The sequence below is a fragment of the Accipiter gentilis genome, chromosome 4, assembly GCF_929443795.1.
Source record: "Accipiter gentilis chromosome 4, bAccGen1.1, whole genome shotgun sequence".
Lineage (NCBI taxonomy): Eukaryota > Metazoa > Chordata > Aves > Accipitriformes > Accipitridae > Astur > Astur gentilis.
Genome location: NC_064883.1, coordinates 37860486 through 37883671, shown reverse-complemented (window position 1 = coordinate 37883671; position 23186 = coordinate 37860486). Strand labels below are relative to the sequence as shown.

General features: G+C 43.2%; 1 protein-coding gene across 4 annotated transcripts in view; it reads left to right on the top strand.

The window, feature by feature from the left end:
• DNAJB6 (DnaJ heat shock protein family (Hsp40) member B6) overlaps nucleotides 1–19609 on the top strand; it is an 81763-nt gene extending 62154 nt beyond the window's left edge. For 2 of the 4 annotated variants that reach the window (XM_049798267.1, XM_049798265.1), the window contains 2 exons: nucleotides 14869–14953; nucleotides 19303–19609. In XM_049798267.1, the coding sequence (XP_049654224.1) occupies nucleotides 14869–14953; nucleotides 19303–19594 (377 nt within the window). In that variant the 3' untranslated portion in view covers nucleotides 19595–19609. Of the gene's footprint in view, nucleotides 1–3949; nucleotides 5565–14868; nucleotides 14954–19302 lie in introns of those variants that run through there. The other 2 variants (XM_049798269.1, XM_049798268.1) reach the window with 1 other exon arrangement.
• Nucleotides 19610–23186: the final 3577 nt, after the last annotated feature.

Below are 23186 nucleotides of genomic sequence, written 5' to 3'. Positions count from 1 at the left end.
AGCCGTGACTGCTTTCATGGTTTTAAGGAGGGCAAAAGAACGGCCGCAACCTCAGCGAAAAGTTAGTAGATCTTGAAAACCATTTTCTCTGGGACTTAAGCAGAAAGCATGAATCCCTCCCACACCCAACCTCAGAGCTTCAGAACCTGAAGGTGGAAGGAGGCTCCTCCCAAGTCTTCACCTTTGCAGGAGATCTTCTATAAAAATCAGGCCATGGCCTTTACTACCGACTGATGTGTGTCGAGAAGCAGCAATGCTATGTGTGAATGGTCGGTCGTGACCGAACACCTTGTTTCTCTCTGCTGACTCCTACGTTCTCCTGTGCTGGCAGAAGGAAGGTGGAGCAGGCCCGTGGCTGCTCTCTGCATCCTGGTAGAGCAGGCGGGTGTCAGGCAGGGCAGGAGGAAGAAGGATACCACAAACGGGTTGGGTAGGAGTGTTTTCCCCAGGACGCTTGTCCCTTTGGATCGATCGTTCAATGTGCCTACCTCCCTTGCAGTTGCCGCCCAAGAATGCGATGAGTTTCGTAGTCAGGGACTGAACAAACCTGTGTCTTTGGGAGGTGCGGATGGCACAGAAGTAGAAAGCCAGAAGGAAAGTCAGTCTGAGACGCAGCAGAGAGGCTTCCCAATCTGTTTTGGTCCTGCTGAGTGGTTGAGGGAGTTGCTACTAAGCATTGTTGGAAGTTGCTTTCAGCCTTTAGCAGCTTTGTGAAAGCTGGAATAGCTTCTGTGCTGTTCGCGGTTGCTCTGGAAGTAGAAGAGAAGGGATGAAATGGGAAGAGCAGGCCAGCAGGTGCTGTTTGTTTTAAACAAGAATCACCCAGGTTGTAAACCAGGTGTAATTCCAAATGGTGTAGATTCTTGCTTCATGCATCTCTGCTCCTGGCAGCTGGCAAAAGCAAGAACATACCAAGTTAGGCTGATACCTATCTGCATTTGAGTGACTCTGTTTTCCAAATGTCAAAGCTTGGGGAAGCTCTCAGCGACCTATCTCCCTCCACCCTTCCCTAAGACTCTCTATCTTCATGTAATGCATATCTAGAGTTTAGATGGCTAACAGTTACTTCTAAGGGTAGAAATTTGAAAAGCCCATCCCCAAGGCCGGAACTGTTTGGCTGAAGCCAGTTCAGCCAGGCACTGGCCACGGGAAGTTTCTATGACCGCTTCGTGATGCTGGCAACTCACCAGGACGCAGGTTCACTGCAAATTAATCAAACAGTAATGGGACTGCTGCTTTCTAATTCGGATTTTATTCTCTCGTGACTTTGGGCCTAGTCTTGTAACCAAGGCTTTTAATTAGTGCTGATTTAAGTATTTGAAATAACCACCAAAGGGTTACATATTTAGTGAGTGATTTTTATTTTTGCTAGGAGCTGCTTCACTTGTTTGGGTCAGGTTTTTGGCTGTTATCACCCAACATAGCATCACTGGAGCTAACAGACTGGCTAAGTTTGACCCATCCTTTCTTCTTTGGTGGGGGTAGAAAAGGAAACGGTCACGAGTGAAATTATTTATCACAGCAGGCTCAAACCAGAAGAGACCTGGCAGTTTTCTCTTGAGAAATACGCTGTATTTGTGTGTTATCTCCTACTTTGGCCAATCTGTTTCTGTGTGTCAGTGATAACACTTGAAAGATTTCCACTTTTCACCCTTATCATTCCAGAGGCTGGTAGGAGACTGTGTTGTCAAATGCCTAAATATCTCCATACCACATTATTTTAACATTTGAGTTGTTTCATTTGTAAGACAATGAATTATGTGGCATTCATTTCAAGTCATAATTTACATTGACTCACAGTATTTTTAAGGAGGAGTTGCTAGAATTGCTTTCAAAATCTCAAACATTTGAAGAAAATGGACTGTTGCAAAAAAAAAAAAAAAAAAAAAAAGGTATAAAATAACAGTATCAAATGCAATCATGCCTGGATGTGGAAGCCTTTTAGAAATACTGACAGTGTTTTAAGAGTGAAAAATGAGAAAATTATGAAGCGAATAACCTGTTAGTGTTTAATGATCCTTTCCCAAATATCTGTGTTAATGTTTCATAGTTACTACATCAACTAGTTCTGATCATCTGATATGATGCTGTTTTTCCCTCCAGTAAAGGGAAGAATCCTTTGAATAACACCCCTCAAATGACTGATTCTCAAGAGTCAGCATGTCTCTTCCGCCTCCATTGGCCTCTGTGGGAAAGCAAAGAGATGCTTGAGCCCTTCTGGCATGTGTGCCTTACAGCAGGCAATTAGATGCCAAGGGATCCTATTTTTGACGATGTATAGGTGACCAAGGGGCTGACATTGAAGTAAACGTCACGGATGGAGTTCTTAGTTAGGAGACATTCATGGTGTCCCCGGGGAAGGACTGTAGCTCAGGAGGGTGGCAGGGTGCAGGGAAAACACGGCGTCATCTGCAATTCTGCAAAGCACTGCCAGTTTTTCTCTTCCTTAAACAATAAAACTGGTTTCCACTCTTAACTTTGCGCAGGCTAATCACTCATGGCAGAATTTCTAAATAAATACCCTGCTTCTTGACTCAGACGATTGCAAAAGATGAAGTCATGCTGTTGATACAGCGTAGGAGCTAGAATGATAATCTAGGAACAGTTTCCCTTTGCTACAAGGGAGTGCGTTTCCTCTCGCACAAGCCGTCTCAAGTGGTTTTAGCCCACGGACTATCTCGTGGTTCTCCCCAAGTCTCACACCGAAGAACTGCAGTTCTGTCATGGGCACAACCCTCATTGCGCTTGGGAGGAGCCCTGATGAGGAGCAAACTTCAGCCACAGTGTGGCTTCATACTCCTCTGACCTCCCACCACTTCCTTCTCCCATCTTCATTTTGGGACTGGTGCTAAACTGGTGGAGAACCAGGTGCAATGGTGACGCGGCTTCCTCAGGGTCGTCTCTGCCTGCCTGCAGACCGAATGGGGGAAAGAAAGAGATTTCCAGACAGGCAGAGCTGCTCCTTTCCTGGGCCATTCCTCCGAGTCCCAGCCCTGCCTCTCAGCTGGCTTGCAGGGGCTCCTCCGCTCCGTGCTGGCCCCCTTCACTGGATTGTGCCGATTCCCAGTGGCAGAGCACTGCTGAGCTAACAAATCCCTCCAGCTATCTCAAAGCCTCACAGAACGATTATCTGAGGGAAATGTTTGCTAGCTTTGAGTTTAGATTTACAAGTGCGCTTGGGTAGATGTGGTGTTGGTTCTGCGCAGTTCACTGTCCGTGCAAGTCTGCTGGCAAGTTGCGTTTTACTGCAGGTTTGGAGGAAAGGGCCTGATGCAGAGCAAGAACTGTTTTTCACGCATCTTTTGTGGGGGGGAAAAACCCCATTAGGATGGTGATCACAGGGATGGAAACTTGTGCCTACTGAACTCATAGCAAATAATTGTTGCTTGAACTTAATGCTTCCATGCACCATTGGAGCTGCAGTAGAATGTAACCTGTGGTGCATAGTTAAGCATGAGCAGGCTGACGACGTGCATATAAAATGCAGGTTGGTAAACACTGAGCACCTTCTTATTTACTCAGGATTCTCGGCATTCCCTAGTCTTAAAATGGAAGTGCAAATATCGTGGTAACTTTGACTACTGTGAGCAGGAAACACCAGTACTTAAATAGCTCCTGCTGTATAAGTCTTATTTATTGATTCCATTTTGAAAATTATTCTGGTTTTGCATGTGCTCTAACTTTGAAGCTTTTCCTGAATGGCTTTGAAGTCTTTTGAAAGTTCTCCTGATCTTTTCAAACTTCAAAGATTGATAGGGTTTCCCTTCTATCCTATGTAAGGGATACAGTAGAACTGGGGATATAGTAGAAATGAACGTTTAAAAAGCCACATTAGAAAGCCAGACCTTTTCTTTAAGATTCCTTAAACCATTCAGAGAACATGTGCTTTTGCTAGAGGGAAAAGTCCATGAATGCTGTGAATAGTGTTTTACAAGCCATGTTTCCTCAGGACACAAAGAAGGCAGCAAGAGGAGGAAGCAGAAGCAGAGAGAGGAACAGAAGAAGAAGAAGTCAACCAAAGGGAGTTACTAAAATGGACTTCTCTGCTATGCCAATACCTTTATAATAATGACAACTTAATGTTACATTTGAGCACACCTCTTTTGTGTATATTTTTTGATTGTTCACACTGCTAGCAAGGAAGTGACTCATGTTTAAAACTGTACTAAAATTGCACTATGTTATTCTTTTTAGTTTCACAGAGTGGCTTTCTTGCCAGTCAGGTTAGGGAATCTGAACGAGGCTGATCTTGGTTAGAAGTGTGTTATGTTTGAAGATTGGAAAGCGTTACAGAATTTCTTACCTCTTTCTTCCCTGGGACTAAAATGACTCTAGTCTAGTGTTTGTTTATTTGTCTTGTAGGATATAAAGGGTTGTGCAAATGGCTGTTTGTTTGGTCACTCTGGCATCAACATCAGGCCTGTTGAAAGAAGAGTCCTGTTCACTCATGTCATTGGGAATGGGGGATTGAGACATGAGCTCTTATAGGGTAATTTATGCAAGCTTGATAAGTGATTTTTATGGTTGGGGTTTTTTTCCCAAGCTGGGCAGCAAAGGTTGGTCATTACTATTAAAATGCTCCTTCATTTTAAATTGTATCATGAAGTTATATCCTCTGATTTTAAGAAACTTAGTGTAATGATGGTCTCCTGTAAGCACTCCTACTGATTTCCTTAAGCATAGTTGACTCCCAATGAATCATTTAGTGAAATCATTCCTTATTTTAAAAGTTTATTTTCAGAACCTAGAGACAAATGATCTAAGTGCTACTTTAAAACTGCTCTTTGTTTCTGCTGAGTAGGTTTTAGATAACAAACATTTTTTTCAGCATCCGTATAAGATTTTATCAAATTGTTTCCGCAAAGAACTTACACCTTTATGTATGAAAGCATTTTGCATTGGTTTTATTGCAGGACTAATTTTTTTAGCTTGCAAAGATGTCTTCAATTTAAAAGAAATATATATTTTCTGGCAAGATTACTTCCTTGCTTCCCATACTTGTCTCATGTGCATGACACATTGCTTCTCTTAACCTTTTAGTTTGTACAGAGCCCTTCCATTGCCTTAAGCATTTACCTGCATGTTTCTTGTCAGTATGTTGCCTCCTTTTTTTAACCTCCAGGTAGGAGTTAGCAGCTTATGGTTTTGTTTTGTTTCTTTGTCTTCCTCTCACCAATACGTTGTTGATGTAACAGCCTTAAACCTGGCAATATTGAAGGTCCACAGTTCCTGGAGAAACTGACTCGTCCTAACATTTAAAAGATGTAGGAATGCACATAATGGTGTAAGGAAGAAGCTAAACAGAAAAATCAAGCCTGCATTCTAGTGTGGTTTGATATAACAAATTCTGGTGTCTCTAGTATCTGAACGGTTTAGCTTCAAATGCTTACATTACCCAATGTAAACCTATGCAAACATATAACCATACATGAACTCTGTTAGGGGATTGAAATTATGGTTACTATGAAATAAGACTGAGTACTGGTTTTCTGTCACTTAAGTACCACTTTTTTTTGTTTTGTGCAGTGTTACTAATATTTAAAAATAAAGAAAATTCTCCTTTATACTTTGTCCTCTTGCGCTGTACCATAGACTACAGCTGGCATCAGTTGTTCGTGTTTAATTTCAATTAAAGCTTAGGCTATGAGCACAAGGGGGAGAGTCCACATTCACAGACGCCCACAAGCATACCAAGTTACTCCTTTTGCTAAATCCATGAGCAAGTCAATACAGTCCCTGTGTCAAATGGCTGATACTGGAAAAATGAGGGTTTGTTCTCGCTGGAAACATCACTATAAGGAGCGTATACCTCAAACAGAGCTTGCACGTGAGCTGTGCAAGGAACATTCATCCTGGATAATACACAACACTTTGAATTGCATCCCGTTTAGTATGCCTTCCGTACTTTGGGAGAAGTCCCCCCCAGTACATATGCCAATTTTAAGCTATTAGTGCTCCTTATTTGTTGGGAAAATGGTGCATACTTTGGAAAAGCAGGAGAGGTGGAGGAAGCGGGAGGTGACACCAGCGTAGGGCTGGTCTCCCCCGGGCTGTCCCAGTGCTTTGAGCAGCCTCACGTCACGGGACAGAGTGGCTCCGGATCGGGAATGTGCCTTGGAGAGTTAGAGCAGACCGGGATTTGGTACACAAATACCTTCTTGACTCTGATCCCTCCGTTAGGCTTGAAGGAGGAGGGTAGAGCTTTAATTAGGAGACCTGAAGGTAGGCTGTAAATTAGTTAGGAAGCCTGCCTCGCCAAGGGCATCCTTATCCCACCGGAAAGGTGCTGGCATGCTTGCAGCTGGGCTCCTACACCCTGCACCTCCCGCGGGGAAAAACTCCTGGGAAACAGAGTCCCCGGAGGAGGGAACCATGGGCATAATCTTCCCTATAGCTACCTAGAATCTGCCCAAGCTTGTCCAGAAATTAAGAAATGTGGGCTTGTGGCCATTGAGCCCGATTCCTTCCTTCTCAGCCTGATGATTAGTGGATTTTAACTGGAGGGTAACTGCTTAACTGAGCATCACGAAGCAGGGTTGTCGGCGCGGGTGTAGCGCCGTGCTCACGTGGCTATGCTGCTCGCAGGACAGCCTGGACACGCTGCCACGTATGTATGAGTGGGCACGTATGTATGTGAGGTCCTGTATCCCAGTGCATCCATCTGCCAAAGGTGAAGGCTGCATGATGATACGGTTACTTAAAGTACGTGTTGGGGCAGGAAAAATGCAGGTGGGTGTGAGACACCACAACTGATAACAGATGATGCTGGCCCAAGAGTGGCTGTGAATAAATGTATTGTGAAACTTGGGAAAAGATTCCTGACCATCCTACAACTTTTCCATGGAAGAGCTGAGGACAGAAGCAGAGCTAGTTTAAATACAGACCTGACGTGATTTATAAACTGTATTGCAAAATGATTCTTTACAGAGCAGATACCTGGGCTCAGAGGCCTAAAATGTATCCCATGAGAAAATCAAATTATTAGGATAGAGAACAGTTGAGTAACAGCATAATTAAAACGATACACTGAAAACAAAACAATTTTAAGGTAGAGGGACGCAATCACAAACAAAATACCAGCAGATAGGGGTTCCTGCTCCTCACTTGGAAGCTGCCACTATGAAAATGGTTTAAATTCAGTTGTTTTCTCCACACCTTTTAGAGATGTGTGCAGTCTGCTCTTTGAACTAAGGTTTGGCAAGACTTTGATCTTAAATAAATGATCTCATAGCGTGTAGGTGTGAAAATGATAAAAATGTATTTTTTCAAGTTTTTGTTCAGTCTCTGCTCCATGCTGCTGCCTACCTCTGTGGGCAGCTTGCAGACCTGTAAATCCTACTTCTAGAGGTAACACAAAACTCTGGGTTTTTTTCTCTGTCAGCTTGGCTGCCTTTACAGAGACTCGCTTTTCCCCCAAATTGTAAAACCATCTCATGAGCCTTTGTATGTATTTGTTGAAGTAACACACTGAAAAGATGCTTCTTTTGAAAAGAAGAGAGTCAGATACCCAGAAAATGTGCAATAATCATTAGGGAAGCACTAAACTGCTTGTTTTCCTAGCCACATCTGAAATGTGTGACTCGTACCCACTTGTTCTTCAGGAATGTTCCTCGATATGTGCCACCAAACCGGTGCCTATCAAGTGGTGGGATTAGCTTGTTACTACATTGAATGTCATTGTTTTATTCTGCCTATACAGAAATGTACTCGTTTCCATTTGCTTCCTTTGTTTTGTGTGCCAGTGGCACAGGACTGTTTATTCCTGGGATGTACAGGTTAGCCCTTCCTGCATTTCAAATCTCAGTTACTTTCATGTGCACTCCTGCTCCTTTATGCCCGAACTTAGCTCACATTTTAGTGCTCTCTCACGTTACCTTGCCTGGAGAGCACCTTACTCCCCTGTAACTCACATATTGATGGCAGGGGTGTGTGTGCTACAATTGCCCATAATTAAATATATTTAATTCTCTTCTTCCCAATAAGCAAGTTGGAATCCGGTCTTGAGAGACTTGTTATCACTATTTGCAAAACTTTGCTACCTGTAGCAGTGAAAACTCTAGGCAAGGCAAGGCAATTTTCCTCTCCACTGATAAGAATTAAAACAGGGCACTTAAAGCCACATGCAGATCTCAATTTTAATAAATGTTCATATTTGAATCTATGATCAATTCAGCTGCCCTGTGTCAGCACACTTTGACTTCTCACAAGTTTTTCTAGCCAAAAAGGATTAGGTGGGGTGTTGGGAAGCGTCAGGTTTGTTAGGTACCTTGTTGGTGCCCTCTGAGCCACCAGCTGTTAACTACTGACAGTGGGAGAAGAACTTCCAAAGTGGCTGAGCTGACCCGAGATGACATTTCCAAGCGTGGGGTAGGTTATGTTGCTGCTCTCATCACAATAAGCAGAAACTGCTCGTGTCATTTGGCACATCTTGAACCAGTGTCAAATATCCCAGACTCTCCTTCTGCCTCTTCCAGAAGGCTTCATGTTGTCACTGCAAAACCAACCCAAAAAGCAAGAAATGACTGTGAGAGGAAGATCAAAACACATGCTCTCACAGTGAGTCTGAATGCTTTGATTTCAGGAAAATGTCTCCATGTCTGCCTGGAAGTGATCACAGATTTTCTACAATGTTTCCAAGGAGGGAATGGGACCTCACTGTGCTGGCTGGATGTTTAATTGCATCTCTTCGATATCTGTTTCCATTAGCATGCATATGCACCTTTCTACTTAAAGAGCATACATAATTTTTTCCATCCCTTGTTTGGGAAGTGCTCATCTTTTGGTCAATGCAGAGCACCTTGATTGTTCTGTAGGCTGCCGCTGGTTGCAAGTCTTATGGTAGGTGTTATTTTTACATTATCTCAATATTACAAAGTTTCAGTTGGAAAGATTTCTTGTAACTTAAAATGCAAAATTTACTTCCACGTTTTTTAAGATGAAAACTAGCAGTGCAAAATGGTAGATCACACCAAAGCCATTATGCAAATACACCTCTTAAATGTATTAGGTTAAAACTTACGAAATATACGTTTCTGCCTGATTTTTGGAGTCCCAGTGTGGAACATCTTTGGACGGTTTAATACGTTAAGCTGAGCAGCGCTGGTTGCACATTGCTACATGAGGCCAAGAGATAGTTTGAAGCTTCTTTAATAGACTGCATGCTCAGAGCTGAGGAAGGGAGGGAGCTCTCAGGAGACATTAAGGAGCACTAAGCAAACACTTCCCACGGCATCTGGAAGGGACACTCACCAAAGGTGCATGACTTGATGCTGGCAGCAGATGCAAGCCATAACCTGCCGTACCGGTAGTGTTGTGACAACATGGGTTTTACCACTTCGGGATTCAAGGCGAGGAGGTAACCAGCACTAGAGCTTTCCTAGTGCTATGAGTCATGCTCTATACCCATAAAAATGATTTGTCAGCTACCTGGCCTGCTGTCCTGTCTTTGATAGTGACTAATGGTGGATGCCTAGGGGAGAGCACAGGAACAGGCTAAGCATGTAATTATACCTCACCAAATGTTTTCCCAGCTGCGGCACTCCGTGGGGCAGAGGCTCCTGGATCCAGGAATGGTCTTTCTGTTGCCCAGTATTTTTTTCCATTGACTTGTTCAATTGCCTCTTAACCTAGAAAACTGCTCAATACCCACTGTCTTATGGCAAGGGATTCCTCATCTGACTTTGTTGGCTAAAGAAGTAGCCTCTGTGTTTTAAACCTCTCCTCCAGGTCCCTTTGATATCCCCCCTCCTCCATCCCGACATCGGAAGAGACAATGAACACCACATCCTCTCACCTTTTCCATGCCACTCATGATTTTACACATTTCGCTCATGCCAGCCTTTGGCCAACTCTTTTATGGCTCAAGAGGTCCAGCATATTGAACCATTCCTCACAGAAAAGCCGTTTCCTACCTTTGATCACCCTCTCGGTTAGGTTAGGAAAGCTCGTTAAACAGCAGCTGTCGCTCAGCTCCATAAATTGTGATGACCACTCAGACAAGCATGACTAGCATTTTACAACTTGCTAATACCCCGTTATCAGTCTGACAAAAAGAGAAAAAGGCCACGCAAAGCCCAGGACGCAGGAAGAGCAGACGAATGGTTGAGACCCAGCTTTGATGCCCTCAGTCTCACCGGGCTCTCACGGGCTCTGGAATGAGAACGCGTGAGCTCATGGCAGTGATGGTATCTCCAGAGCGTGGTCCCACACACCTTCACCCTCCTTCCCACCCCCTCAGACGGAATGGCATCACGAGGCATTCCTTGGTGGCTGACGGGACGCGCACCTCCTGACTCAGGCATCGGCTCCTGCCGCTGCTCGTCGTTGCTCGGACTGCAGGTGTGGAGTAAGTGCTTTATTGTAAGAAGCGCCTGGTGGTGCCACTGCCAGTTTGCCTGCTCCCACGGAAAACTGGCGTTGGCTGTACGATCCCTGCCAACCAGGGAGACGGGTCCAGTGACCTTGGGAAGACACCTTGCTCCTGGTGTGACGCGTCCCTGCAGGCAGCGCCTGGAGACGTGGGCACTGCGACTCCATGTGTCCCTGATTTCTGCAGTGCTGCCCACGGCGGTGCAACAGTTTTCCACTTCCAACCCCTCCTTGTCCAATACGCAAGTGATATTTCCCATCTGTAGCAAGCTGGGCTGTGACTCTCCCTATCGCCCTCAGCATCTTTCGTGCAGGGACAGCTCTACGCAAGTGTTCACTTACTGGGTTTTAGGGTCACCGACGTCATTTGGGAAATCTTAAATGTCTGGAGAGTTAGTTATGAGGAAACACCGGTGATGGTAGGGAGAATCCAGAGAGATGGGAGGGTGCAGGAAGTCAAACACTCATTCTTAAAGTGCAAGGTCAAAACTGGCCCGTTGATCCAATGCCCCAAAAGGTTGTGTCAGCATCTGTCAAAGCTCAGAGTGTGCTGGGCTCTGCGGCTCTGGTTCAGATCCAGCTCCACTTTAAATATGACTTTGCCCAACAGGTTTTCGATCTGAGTGCAGACACAGGCTCGAGTGGCAGGTAACCTCTGCTCGCTGTGCCTCTGCTCCAGCAGACACCCCTGCTGTGGTTTGCAGGAAGGTTTTTTGGGGTGTACCTGAGCCCATGGCCTCTTCTTTCTCAGCAGGATTCAGGTTTAGTGGCGGGGTTTTAATCAACAAAATGACTTCCCTTGGAACCACAGATTTTTCTATCATGAATACTTAGGAAAATATTATTCAGTTCACGTGTAATACAAGTCTCAGGTTGCATTAGGAGATGGGATGTGATAGAACATGATGGTAATGAGTCACCTCATATCATGTTTTATTGTGATGTGTCAGCTGAGAAAGCTAGAGAGCTATAGGTGTTTCTACCAGCCCAATTATGAAACAACCGCTGGTTCATGCAGAGATTATTAAGTTTTTCCTAGGCTAGTTAGCAGATAGATTTAGGTCTGTGGTTTAGCAATGTTTTGTTTAAGTTGCTAACAATGAGTTGCCTCAGAATCTATTTTCCACCCAGAGAAGTCATCAGTCTCTTGTTAGCAAGGGTTAACCTTGCTCAAAAACTCCAGTCATCAGGATGAGATTGTCTCTCTTGGCAAGGGGAAAGTCTGTGAGATTGCCTTTGTTTTAGGGCTCCTCTTTCTGCTGGCATTGACTAGAAGAGGGTGATAATGCCATCATCCGTCGCTGCTGTAGAACTGAGAATATGAAGGCATGATTTCGAAAGTCAGGAGGTTACAGGCTGGCCATATACTTCTCAATTTAATCCAGAGAATGACAGATGCCTAGACGCAGGCAGAAAAACTCAAAGGGTTTTCAAGGTAGGCTTTTAATTTCCATTACTGCTGGCTGCATTGCTGGTGGTCATTAAGAAGAAGCACACAGGACCCTTCAGGACATCGCGGCAGCCCTGGGTATGAAGTTGTGTCTATGGGATGCGGGTGATGGAATCAGTGGAGACCAATGGGTCTCAGTCCCTCTCCACCACTGATCTGGTGAGACCTTCAGCCAACTGCTTTGCCTCCTGCTGAAATGCCCATGGATTTCCCAAGGCCGCACAAGCAAACAGCCACTCAGCTGGGCAGTCTGGGAGTATCTGGTGTACATGACCTGCTATGGTGACGGTGGATGAGTTTTTTTTTTAAAAAAAAGTTTGGTAAATTTTGAGAATAAGGATTTATTTGTTCAACTTCTCTTGTTGTGCTATTTATTTTGACTATGAGTGGACTCAGCTGGGGGGCTGTAGTTTCTAGCCCCTCAGACAGCGGACAGATTCGGGGCAGGTGTACGTGTCTCCTCTCCCACAGCTCTGGCTTCTCCTGATTGCGACTCTTCGACAGTCCCCGTCCCTTTAGCCCTACGTCTCTTTGCAGCAGAAAAAGTCAATTCAGTGAAATGCTCCGGGGCTTTTGCTGTGTCAGTGAACAGAGATCGGGGTAGGACCTTTCCCTTCATTTTTATACTATGGTTTGAACTCCCCTTCTCTAAGTGTCGGTCTCACACCATTAACCCCTTGCAGCCCTGGTTTGAAGAGAAGGTTTCCTAGCAGGGTTGTAAATGCTTCAGAGGAGGCATCTGGGGAGGGAAGCTGAATAATGGAAATGTTAACAGACCTTTCATTACACACTCAATACATCATTACTTAATTTCTTTGCTTTTGTCTCCTGTTTTTATAGTTTTTTTTTCCCCTGATCAATAGCATTCATCCTACTCACTGAACAGGCTTGATACTGTTTTTATGGTGTGAAAATTACTGTTGCTTTGACTGGTTCCTATTACCAGGTGACACTACTTGGCAGAAAACAATGAATCTTCCTATTATTTGGAAAATAAATGTGATTTATGGACCGGCAATCAATAGTGGTCTGCGTCTTCCATCAGAGTGTTTGCCTTCTTGAAATAAGGCTTTTACCTTTGGCATGTGAAGGCTGTTTGTCTAGTGCTGAGGAGCAATTTATAATATATATATATTTTAATCTCAGCTTTTATTAAGAATTTTTTTAAAAGATGATGATAAAGAAAACATCTGTTGTCTTTTTAAGGGTTTGATGCCTATGTGGAAAGCAGCTGCATTGGTGTGAAATTAAGCACGCTGGCAGGGAAGGACACATTGTGGATGCTGGAGATGATGGAGGGAGGAGGAAGGGGAAAGCTGACCATCAGGCACCTGCTATCACTTCCCTTCACTCAGTGGAGAGATGATGGTCAGCACTGAAGATTTATTATTAAAATCCCACAATTCTGATAGCAAAAAATGGACCAATTTAACTGCAGGGAAGCAGAACCACTTCACCTGATAGCTGTGCAAGGCATTACCTAGAGATGTCTGGGGAGGCCTACGAGGCTGTTCCTGTTTTTTCTGTTTATTCTTGCTCTTTTGCAGCAACCTCTCTGCTGCCTACTAGTTGGCCTTAGCTATTGTGGGCCAACTCTGCTCCTAGACAGCACAATCGTGGGCCCTCTTCCCCGGTGCCTGTGCTGAAAATGTCTTGTGTTTCTTGAAGAACTAGTAAATAAAGAGCTTACCTATTTGGGGACACTTTTTGTGCCTCTCTTAGGGCAAAGGAACTAAAGGAGCTCCTCATTACTTTGGATTTTTTTTTTTTTTTTTTTTTTTTAATTTAAAATAGACATGGTCTCCAAGTCTCCTCAACCCTCTGGCTTATTCTAGGCTTCACAGTGATTTAAACTACAGTTCTGGTGTATTTACATAGAGAGAGGACATTGTCTGGCTGAGTGCATCAATAAGCATCTCTGCAAGAAATTACAGTTGAAGCCAAACCCTGAGCTCTTCCTTGTAATTGCATCTCCCATGCCAAGGAAGGGTGCAGCAGAGTTGTGGGTCACCTCAGCTGGGTGCTGGGCCCCCACACCTCCAAGGATGGATACTCTGGGAGAGCTGCGATACCCCAAACCCCCTGATGTTGGAGAGCCACCCAAGTGATTCCAGCCCAGGGTGGAATTTTTCACCTCCTAGGAATCAAATTTAACTTCAGCAGATGATTCTGTCCTACACTGCACACGGGGCCATGATTTTTGCAAAATTACTGTTGAAAGAAGCCCTATTTCCAAAAAGGTACATCTGCACGTTTGCACAGGAAAGGACAAACACTGAATACACACCTATTGCTGCTGCACAAAGGGCCAAAGACACAGGGTGCAAATTATTTCTCGGTATAGAACTGAGGTGCTCAGAAAAATAGTTAACCAAGAGATTTTCGTTCAGGTATTTTGACAAAGATGAATGTTCCCTTAGGAAGAAGGTACATCAGATGGGAAGAAGTTGATCATTAATTTTAAAAAGTCAATTTTCTGTCAGGTAAAGTTTTATTTCAGAGATGTTTTATTATCCCTTCCTGCTAGCCTTCTTGCTGTGCTTTGGGGCTGATTTCTGGTCAAGCTGCAGTGAACACCTGAAAGTTGTTTCTTTCTCCATAGAAATAAATATGCATGCATACATGTGCGTATCTATATGTACCTTAAGCACCCTTCTGGATATTTTCAACTACTTTTCTTAGGCCAAGAGTATGGATACTGTATTAGCTGTAGGAAGCTGAAGCAAACTGGAATTGCCTTTAGCAGTTTAAAACAGTGAAATCAGCAGTTTTCTGAGTATCTTTGTGCATAACGTTTATTTTTCAGGCCTCTGAGTTTATGTTCAGGTAGTGCCAAACACTGGAATGATCTAAGCCTGATTTGGGTCTCCTCAGTGGAACTCCTTTGATTTATGGTCAAGAGGAGAATATTATGAAAATGTGATCTGCTGCATTACATGGGACCATATAATTTCACTTAATGACGCTTTCATTGAAGTTATGATCTCATGGCAAACCCAGAGTGTATCTCATAAACACCCAGCCACAACTGGAATTATTATCTCTTTTAGGCATCATCCCTTATAGAAGGTGCTTCAGTTTACTCAGTTCCTTCTTCCAAGCAACTGCCTGTCTGACTGCAATGTCTTTACCCAGGTAGGACTGTCTCTGGCCAGGACTAAACACAGGGTTTGTGCTGAGTTAGCTACAAGGAATGGGTTTCAGTGGGTAAAATAGCATAAAAACAGCTGCCAGTGTAGCTATAATTATACAGACTTTGACAAATATAATTACACTGTTCTTAATGGGACTTTGGTGTAGTTTATTTCTTCAACTTGCAAGAGTTGATAGAGAGCTGTCAAAGGAAGCCCACAGTTTTGTTTCCTTATCTGAAATTAGAGCCCCAGGACACAGCTGCATTCTTGTACTTTGAAGATTAATTTAAAAAAAAAAAACCATACTTTTTATATCAGACTCTTTCCTTCTGTCTGGGATTTTTGGCACATGGATGTACTCATTACAGGTGCAGCTTTTCCTGCTGTCCCACTTTGGAGAGGACGTACTTGTGTTGTGTTCACCTGGCTATTAGTGCAGGATTCAGCACGGTGTGTTTTAGCACTCTATTTCTAGCGATAAGTACCTTTACTGGGATAATGACACATGAACTTGAAGAGGTGTTGTACATTAATTATACTGACACAGATAGTCTGAGGTAAAATTCTGGACTTATTTAAGGCTTCACATAGGTAACATAAATAAGCTATTGCTATGTGTATCATTACACTGAATCTCACTCTTAAAGGGTATTTTATTTTGATCAGGAAACAGACTAGCTAAGTAACAGAAGTACCTCAGGATGTTGCTACCTCAGGAGCTGGTCAGAATTTGATGACATTACCAGGATGTGTCCTCTATAAAAGTTCTCCCTATTTAAATTAAACCTTGTGAAGTGCACAATGTTTTTCTGACTAGAACTAACCATTCCTTAATTTAGCCCTGGCAGTTGCTGTGCTATTTGCACTAATATATACTGATATTCAGTGAATTAAATCATGATGCATCCTTCCAAGTGCAGTGGTGAAGAAATCCCATCAATCCACGTTACCTTAAAGCAGCCTTCGCCAACGAATTTGTATTGCTCCAAACGTGGAGCACTTCACTGTGATGAGTTAACTCCAATAGTTACATAGGAAACCCCCAAATCCTGCTATCATTTATGAGCCTAGAAGGAACTTTGCTCCACAAAGCTTAATGTACTCCCATCTGGTTCCTGACTTTATTTATAAAGCAGTGCTCTGCTTTCCCCTTAGGAAGAGGTTGGTGTGTTCCTGACTCTCTTGTCAAATTGAAACCATTACTAAAACAGCTTTTCAGCATCATCCAAGAGCTTTCTACTTTGTAAGCTACCTCATCCTCATTTTTGATACAGCTGAATTTCCTAGCATATTAGCCTAATTTATCACTTTTGTAAAAAAAATCTGTTGCAATTTCTTCTTTAGAGTCCTTCTGGTTTTCTGCAATTCCTGAGCATTTGGGGCTGCAAAGCGTGTTAATCTGGAAGCCCAGTTTTTGCTGGTGGAATCAGCCCTTACAGATATGAAGTTCAAAGTTGGAAATCTGCTGGAGTGAGGGTGGGCTGGAGGCAGAAAGTGGTTTGATGTATGATGCATAGCCACACTACAAATATAACTCTGTACTTGAGAAGGTGGCTTTTGTGGTTAAGAGAGTAGCCTGGGACTTAGAGGATCTGCATGCAGTTCTTGACTCTGTTCCTGCCTTCTTGAGTCAATCTTAAAGTGGTTACCAGTCAGCCTATCTCTCTGTTCCCCACATATAAAATAAGGTAATTTAATCCCTTTCTCTTGCACTTCATTCAATCCATTTAGCTCATTAATTCTTCAGACCAGGAACTCAATCATGCTGTTTCACAAGGCAAGCATACAGAGAAATAACGTGGAGCAATACAGATTAAAAAGTCTTGTAGCCTATAAAAATGACATTCAACCCTACAGGGTACTCCCCCTTACTATCAATACTGAGACAACACATTTCTCCTTCTCCCTGAAATCTAGACACACCAGAGATGGAGTTGGGTGAGGTCTGCTAAATGCCCCACTCCACCCTTCTGCTAGTGGCTTTCATTGCATCCCCACTCACTCACTCTGCCTAACTGTATTTGCAGTGCAAGTATTTGTACAACCACAGCCATATCCAAGGGCTTTCCCAGAGATAAGGGGTTTTATTTCACTTCCATCCACAGCTATCTGCAAAATAATGTAATTAGTTTATCCCATGTTTGTCAAGAGAAAACAAAACTGAACAGCTTAAATTGTATTTGGAGGAACAACCCATTCCTGCCCTTTGGCATAATTCAGCCTGTAACTCTTTATCCAGCTGTTCCTGTGCTGTGCTGCCCACCACTCTGGGATGCGACACAGAGCAGGGCTATCGGAAGACACCTTGTTGATTTAGAGGTAAATTTCAGCACATCCATCACAGGAAAACTTATTAAACTCCTTCAGTTATTTATCTTCTGCATTTGTAACCTGCCCTTTTGCAGGTACTTACATTTTTGGGGTGTGGGTTAGTGCAGAAGCAATGTAACTGGTTCTCTTCTGGCGTTCCTTCAGTTCTGCCCCCAGCACGCTGAACATGAGTCCCACTGGTGTGGAACAGACCCTGTAACTGTCCTCTGTGAGGACTTTAAATGTATTTTTCTACTTGTTAGACAAACCTAATGTAACCCTAACTATCCAAGCCAACTAGTGTGGTAAAAAGATGCCGTAAGATCTCAAGAATCCAGAGCAAAAGGAGGAGTGTTTAAAAAGGCCCCCAAACCAGCTACCTTTAATGGAATTAGATAGCTTAGCTAAATAAATAAGAAGCTATTTCTTGTGGAAAAAAATCTCAGTGACTTCCCCTGAGGTAAAATCAGTAGAGCAAAAGAAAAAAAAAAAAGTCTAAAAAAAATCCCTCACCATAAACCCAAAGGGACTTGTCAGCTCTACGGCAGAAATTGGAGAGACCACTCAAGCAAGAAGAGGATTAGGCTATCTCCTATCAAAGCACGCATGGACTGGATTTTTACAGCAACTTAAACAGAAAGTGATGGGGTTTGTGGTTTGGTTTTTTTTTTCCATTTCCAGCTGTGGCAAAGATTGGAAGAAAAAAAAATATACATAATACAGTCCCTAAGGTAATGTCTTTCCAGTGGGACCAGTGCCTATGTTGTCCTTCTAGGTCCATCAACTTTAACAATTATAAAACTGCTCCGCTTTGCACGGTGACCCCAAAGGCAGTGTGAAACATTTATACCTTTGGTTAAATCTGCGAAGACCCATGTTCCACGGTACTGAACGTGAGAGTGAGCTGGCCTGGCTGTGAGAAGGAAAGGACATAGTTGGTGATGGAGGGTCCTGGATGCTGCCTGATGCAGGAGAGCTGGAAGCAGTTATGCTACCACAGATCCTGCCTCCTAATCCCCTCTGACCTGGGCTCCTGATCCCAGACACATCAGCACTCAGCTATTTTGAATCTGCTCAGGCTTCCAAAAATACCAGACATGCCCCGAGCATACTCACATTAGCACAGCCTCTGCCATGAGAATGTGGTACAAGCTTGTTTGCTCCATGCTAGGAGCGCTGCGCTCGCCCACCGCGCAGCCTCCCTGCCGCCACAAAACAATGTGACTGTATTTACAAGTAGCAGAAATCGGGTAAATTATTACTGGCATGTGAATAAATGATTCCTTATTAAAACTCAAATTTTTTTCCCTGAGCCTTCAGCTTTTCATACCGTGCCTTTGCTCAAGTGTGTAGTTGACTCTAAGCATTGAGGGGAGGGAATTGATTACATTACTACTGTATAGTCGTCAGTTCTGGCACAAGTCACCTCGTTGCCCTTGTCCTCTTCTTCTTTATGAGACCCTTCCAGGTACCATCTCCTCTAGGCTCCGTCCAGCTCCAGCCCTCTCTTCTTCATTCCTGCAGCTTCTCAGGTTGGGCTGGTGGCAGCTTTCAGGGGGCAAAGACAGCTCACCTCCATTTGGTGCATCCCTTGCCTTTCTTATTGTATGGCTCCTGCAGTCATTTTATAGTAAACTATGCCAGGGCAGCATAACTGGGCATCTTCACTTGCCCACCTTCAGACCTGCTGGTGCACTGTGTGTTCCATGACTGGTCCTTCACTGTCACACTGTAATTCAGCCCTGCTCCCACCATGGGCTTTGTGCCTTTAACCACTTTTCTGCTAAAGAGAGAACAGATATGGTTTTAATTTGAAGTCTACTTCTGGGCTTTCAACTCACTCTTCTAAAAGTTATTAATTCCAGTACAGACACAATTTTCTCTCTCTTTTTCAGCCTCAGACTCTGGTGCTGTTGAGGTAATGTGTCTCTGTCTGTCTAGCTTTTAGTTATAAAGCCTTTGCCACTGTATAACCGTCTTCTTTTTTTTTTCTTTCTTTTTTTTTTTTTTTTTTAATTTTCCTTGCCACTCTATCACCAGCTGGGGAAAAACTGTTATATCTCCTTCGTATGGAGAGATAAAAAAGCAATTCCAGTGCCAAAGCTCCAAGTCTACCTGCCCAGCCTTCAGCCACCACCCTTCCTTGGCTAAACCGGATGGTGTCCTAAGCCTGCAGCCTCCTCAGGTTCTCCTTGGAGATCTCCCTAAACATCCCCGTATGTTCTGCATTCAGAGACACACAACCACCAAGTCCATGCAGCAACCTGCGTTCCTGCTGGCAGTCACCAACGAGATGCTCTGTGCCCATTTTCACTTTCAGAGCCTACCCTGAAAAGGGCCACGTGCCTAAAGATGGTCTCAATTTACGCTCTGCAGATGAGACCTGCTGCTGGGATGGAGCAGTTGCAGGTTCACAACCCTCAGCTGCCCGAAGGTTTCACAGCATTATCTTCTGCTCACAAGGCTCTTCTCGTGGATGGAGGAGAGTGACTGGGCATCTTTAAAACTGCTATTCAAGAATTTCATGCAGCATGGGAAAGCTTCAGCTCAAGATTATACCCAATGCCAGACATGGTAAGCAAGAGTCGTACAGCCTGTGAGCACCATGTAATGGGCTCTATAGGTCTGCAGCAGTAACCTTGCCTCTGAGATGTCACATTTTGTAAAAAAAGGTAGACTTGACCTTAATGTCTACCATCTGTAGACTACTCTCCACAGGAGAGCTTCATATGGAAGTGGGTTTTCTTAGCCCCTTCCCCTACAACACTTTGTGAGGTCAGTTTACCTTATCTTAATGCCATTCCCTAAGGTGTCTGGCTTGCACCAGGTATCACAGTATTTAGGTATTAGAGTGCCCAAATTTTCTTATAAATCTATTTCTAAGTAACTCACCCAAGTTAAAATGGATAATTTATTCTGAAGCTAAGATATCAATCCAGTTTGAATCTACATCTTCCCCTTTTTAACCTCAAGGCTTGTAAATACAATTACCTCAGTATATGAATATTATGTTGTCAAATAGTATTCAAGGATGCTGTTGATCTACATATGGCTGTATCAAGGCTAGCTGTAGTAAAGAATTCATTGCTCAGTATGTGGTTAAAATGGATTCCATATCTTTACAAATTTATACATTTAGCTTCAGGCATTTTATTCTGACTGGTGCTAATGATAAGCTTTCAAAATAAACATAAGAGTATTGTTCTGTATTGTTAGCAAAGTGACCATAATCCCTACTCTGCCTAGTTTTCCTGTTTTAAAAATTCTTCTAACCAGGATTTTGTAGACCAGTACTGCCTTCCTTGAATTATTTCAGATGAATAATTCTGATGCCAGGGAAATATTTTACTGGTACCTCCCTCTCCCCACCGGAAAATCTATTCATACTTTAAAAACTTAGAAGAAAACCACAAATTTGCCAGTTCCCAACTGTCATTTTCTCCTTATAGCCTACTTTTGGAGTGTTGCCAGAAGCTCTCATCAGTCTGCTCGTGATGTATACATGGCTCTTTCAGCATAACGTATGGCTGTGGACAAGACATAGGCACATGAAAATAACGGCTGCTGATTTTGCTATCAAAATGCTCTTTGACCTTGACTCCTGGCTGGAAACCACTATATTATTAATTCAAGTCTCATGTTGTCTCATCTTTACTTGTAATACTGTTCTGTGTAGGCTTTATTACTAAGTACGGGTTACAGATTTCACAAACTGGAAATAAAATCACATTGTTAGCAAGACACCCCCAAATACCAATCTGTCTGCAAGGTTTCTCATGGGAGCTAGTTACTCTTTGCATGATCTCAGCACCTTCCTACTGACCCAGCACAGGAGCAGAACTAGTATTAGAAAGTGCTAAACTCAGCGTAGAATAATTTTATTTAAAACCACTAGCCTAAATCCCAGTTGAATTTATTTGCCAAAACACAAGCCCTGGATGTAGCACAGATACTATTTTTTGTGTGAAAGCATAGATTCTTGCTTAGAAAGATTTATCTGATATTAATGACAGAGCTGCATTTAGATTGCATGAATCAGTACGTGCCATAAACTGCTTGAACACTCGTTAAACCTGATGAATTAAATAACCCTCCTGGGCTGGAGAGAGATGTTGCTGTTATAGTTTATGATATATCATATATCACATCTGTTTGTTATTGTTCTACCCATGTTATTTTATGTGTAAAAGGGATAACGCCAGCGGGAGTAAGTCCTGCTTATTTTGGAAGAAACAAATGCTCCACAAACAGGAGACAGTGCAAAAAACCTAGAAATCAGGAAATCTGCTGGAAATCTCTATGATAGCCTGAGGAAGTGCTGGAGGACTTGTCTATATGGAGAAAGAGCTTGAAGAATATTATTACGGAGTAGTTATTAAACTGTGGGTTGGTTTTTTTTTTACAGTAAAACAACTTGTATTCTGATTTTATTTCCTTTCATTTTGACTGCTCCCCCTCTGGAAGTGTTGCCACAGGGGCTGCTTATCCGCTGCTTGGGTCTCTTAGGTTGGAGTCTGGTACTCGATGATACTGATACGCGTCTCTTCTGTTCCCAGGGAGCACTGGACTGGGGCCCAGATCTGCATTTCGGTGGCTCTCTAAGCCATTTAAGGATTGGGCGAAGGTAAATCCTCTTAAAATTGCAGGCCAAACATTGTTTGCTTTGTGTTATCTATATAAGCTTATTTTTTTTTTTTTTTATTAGCTGGTAGCACAATTCCTCCAGTTCTCAGGTTTACACTTTCGGTCGGTCATGTATGTGTTGGCTGGCTGAGAGCAGCTCCTATCAGTCTGAGCCAATTCCTGATGGAGTCAATGGGTTCTGAGCCAGGCCAGCTGCCCTTGGCTGTGAACTGTAAAATAAATATTTCTCTTAAACACAGAGCATCTTGACTATTCCAAGAATGTCTCAAAAGCCGATCTAGGCTATGTCAGCTCTTCTTCATATGCAAAGGGGAAAAATCCTTTCAGAACTGAGGCATGGGAAGTATTTAACGCTGAGATGTGTCATTGTCTAAACTTTGGGCAGGGTGGGATGTTAGGGAAGGTTTCCAGGGAACCAGAAAAACTTTCACAAACTTATTGGCTGGCATCCATGGCAAATGTCATTCCAGATATGGCAGAGAATTAAGCAGCTCTATAGCAAAGTAAAACCACATCCAAAAATAAAGATCATAACGCTTATATTTTAATGTTAAATGCTAAAAATTCAAGTGCCGTGAAAGTTAGTGAGGCTGGGGAAGAGACTTAGAATCCCTGGTAGTATTTAAATGAGTAATTTTCCATGATTCTGGTTAAAAATAAGTCGTGTTTAGATGCATTTAAGTGTGTGAATTGTTTCCTGGCTTTAGGAGGGACTAATGTTTAAGTTACATGCAACATGCTTTGCTAAACTGTGGATGAAATTTCTCTTATCTGGCCCATGATGAGTCATGCTATGATGAGAATATAGCGTCTCTGCCTGTTTTAAATCTAATACATAGATAAACAAAGAAAAAAGCTACCTTTCAAAGAATTCCACCTAGGACTCCAAAAATCCTCACTCAGGCTACATAAAATTATGAAAGTAAACAAATATTCAATACCTCTGATAGCCAAAGCTCTGCTGACCTAGAACTAAATATTTAAATATGAAATTGGTCCTGCTCCATGCAAGACATTGTCCTCCACTGATTCTCCTCTTATATGTCCACTTGCTCCTTTCCCAGCTCTCTTTCCATCCCTCTCTGGGGCATTGTTGGCCTTGATCCCTGGGTCCAGTATTTTCTCAGTGCTGACAGCTCTCTGAATTACTGGATTCCTTGGGTGGCAAGCACCCGTACAGAGCTGTCTCCATGGAGCCTTCTGTCTAAGCACCTACTTACTGCGGACAGTGGAGCTCTAGCCAATGCCATCCGTTGACTCTCAGGGGTAGCTGAGCTCAT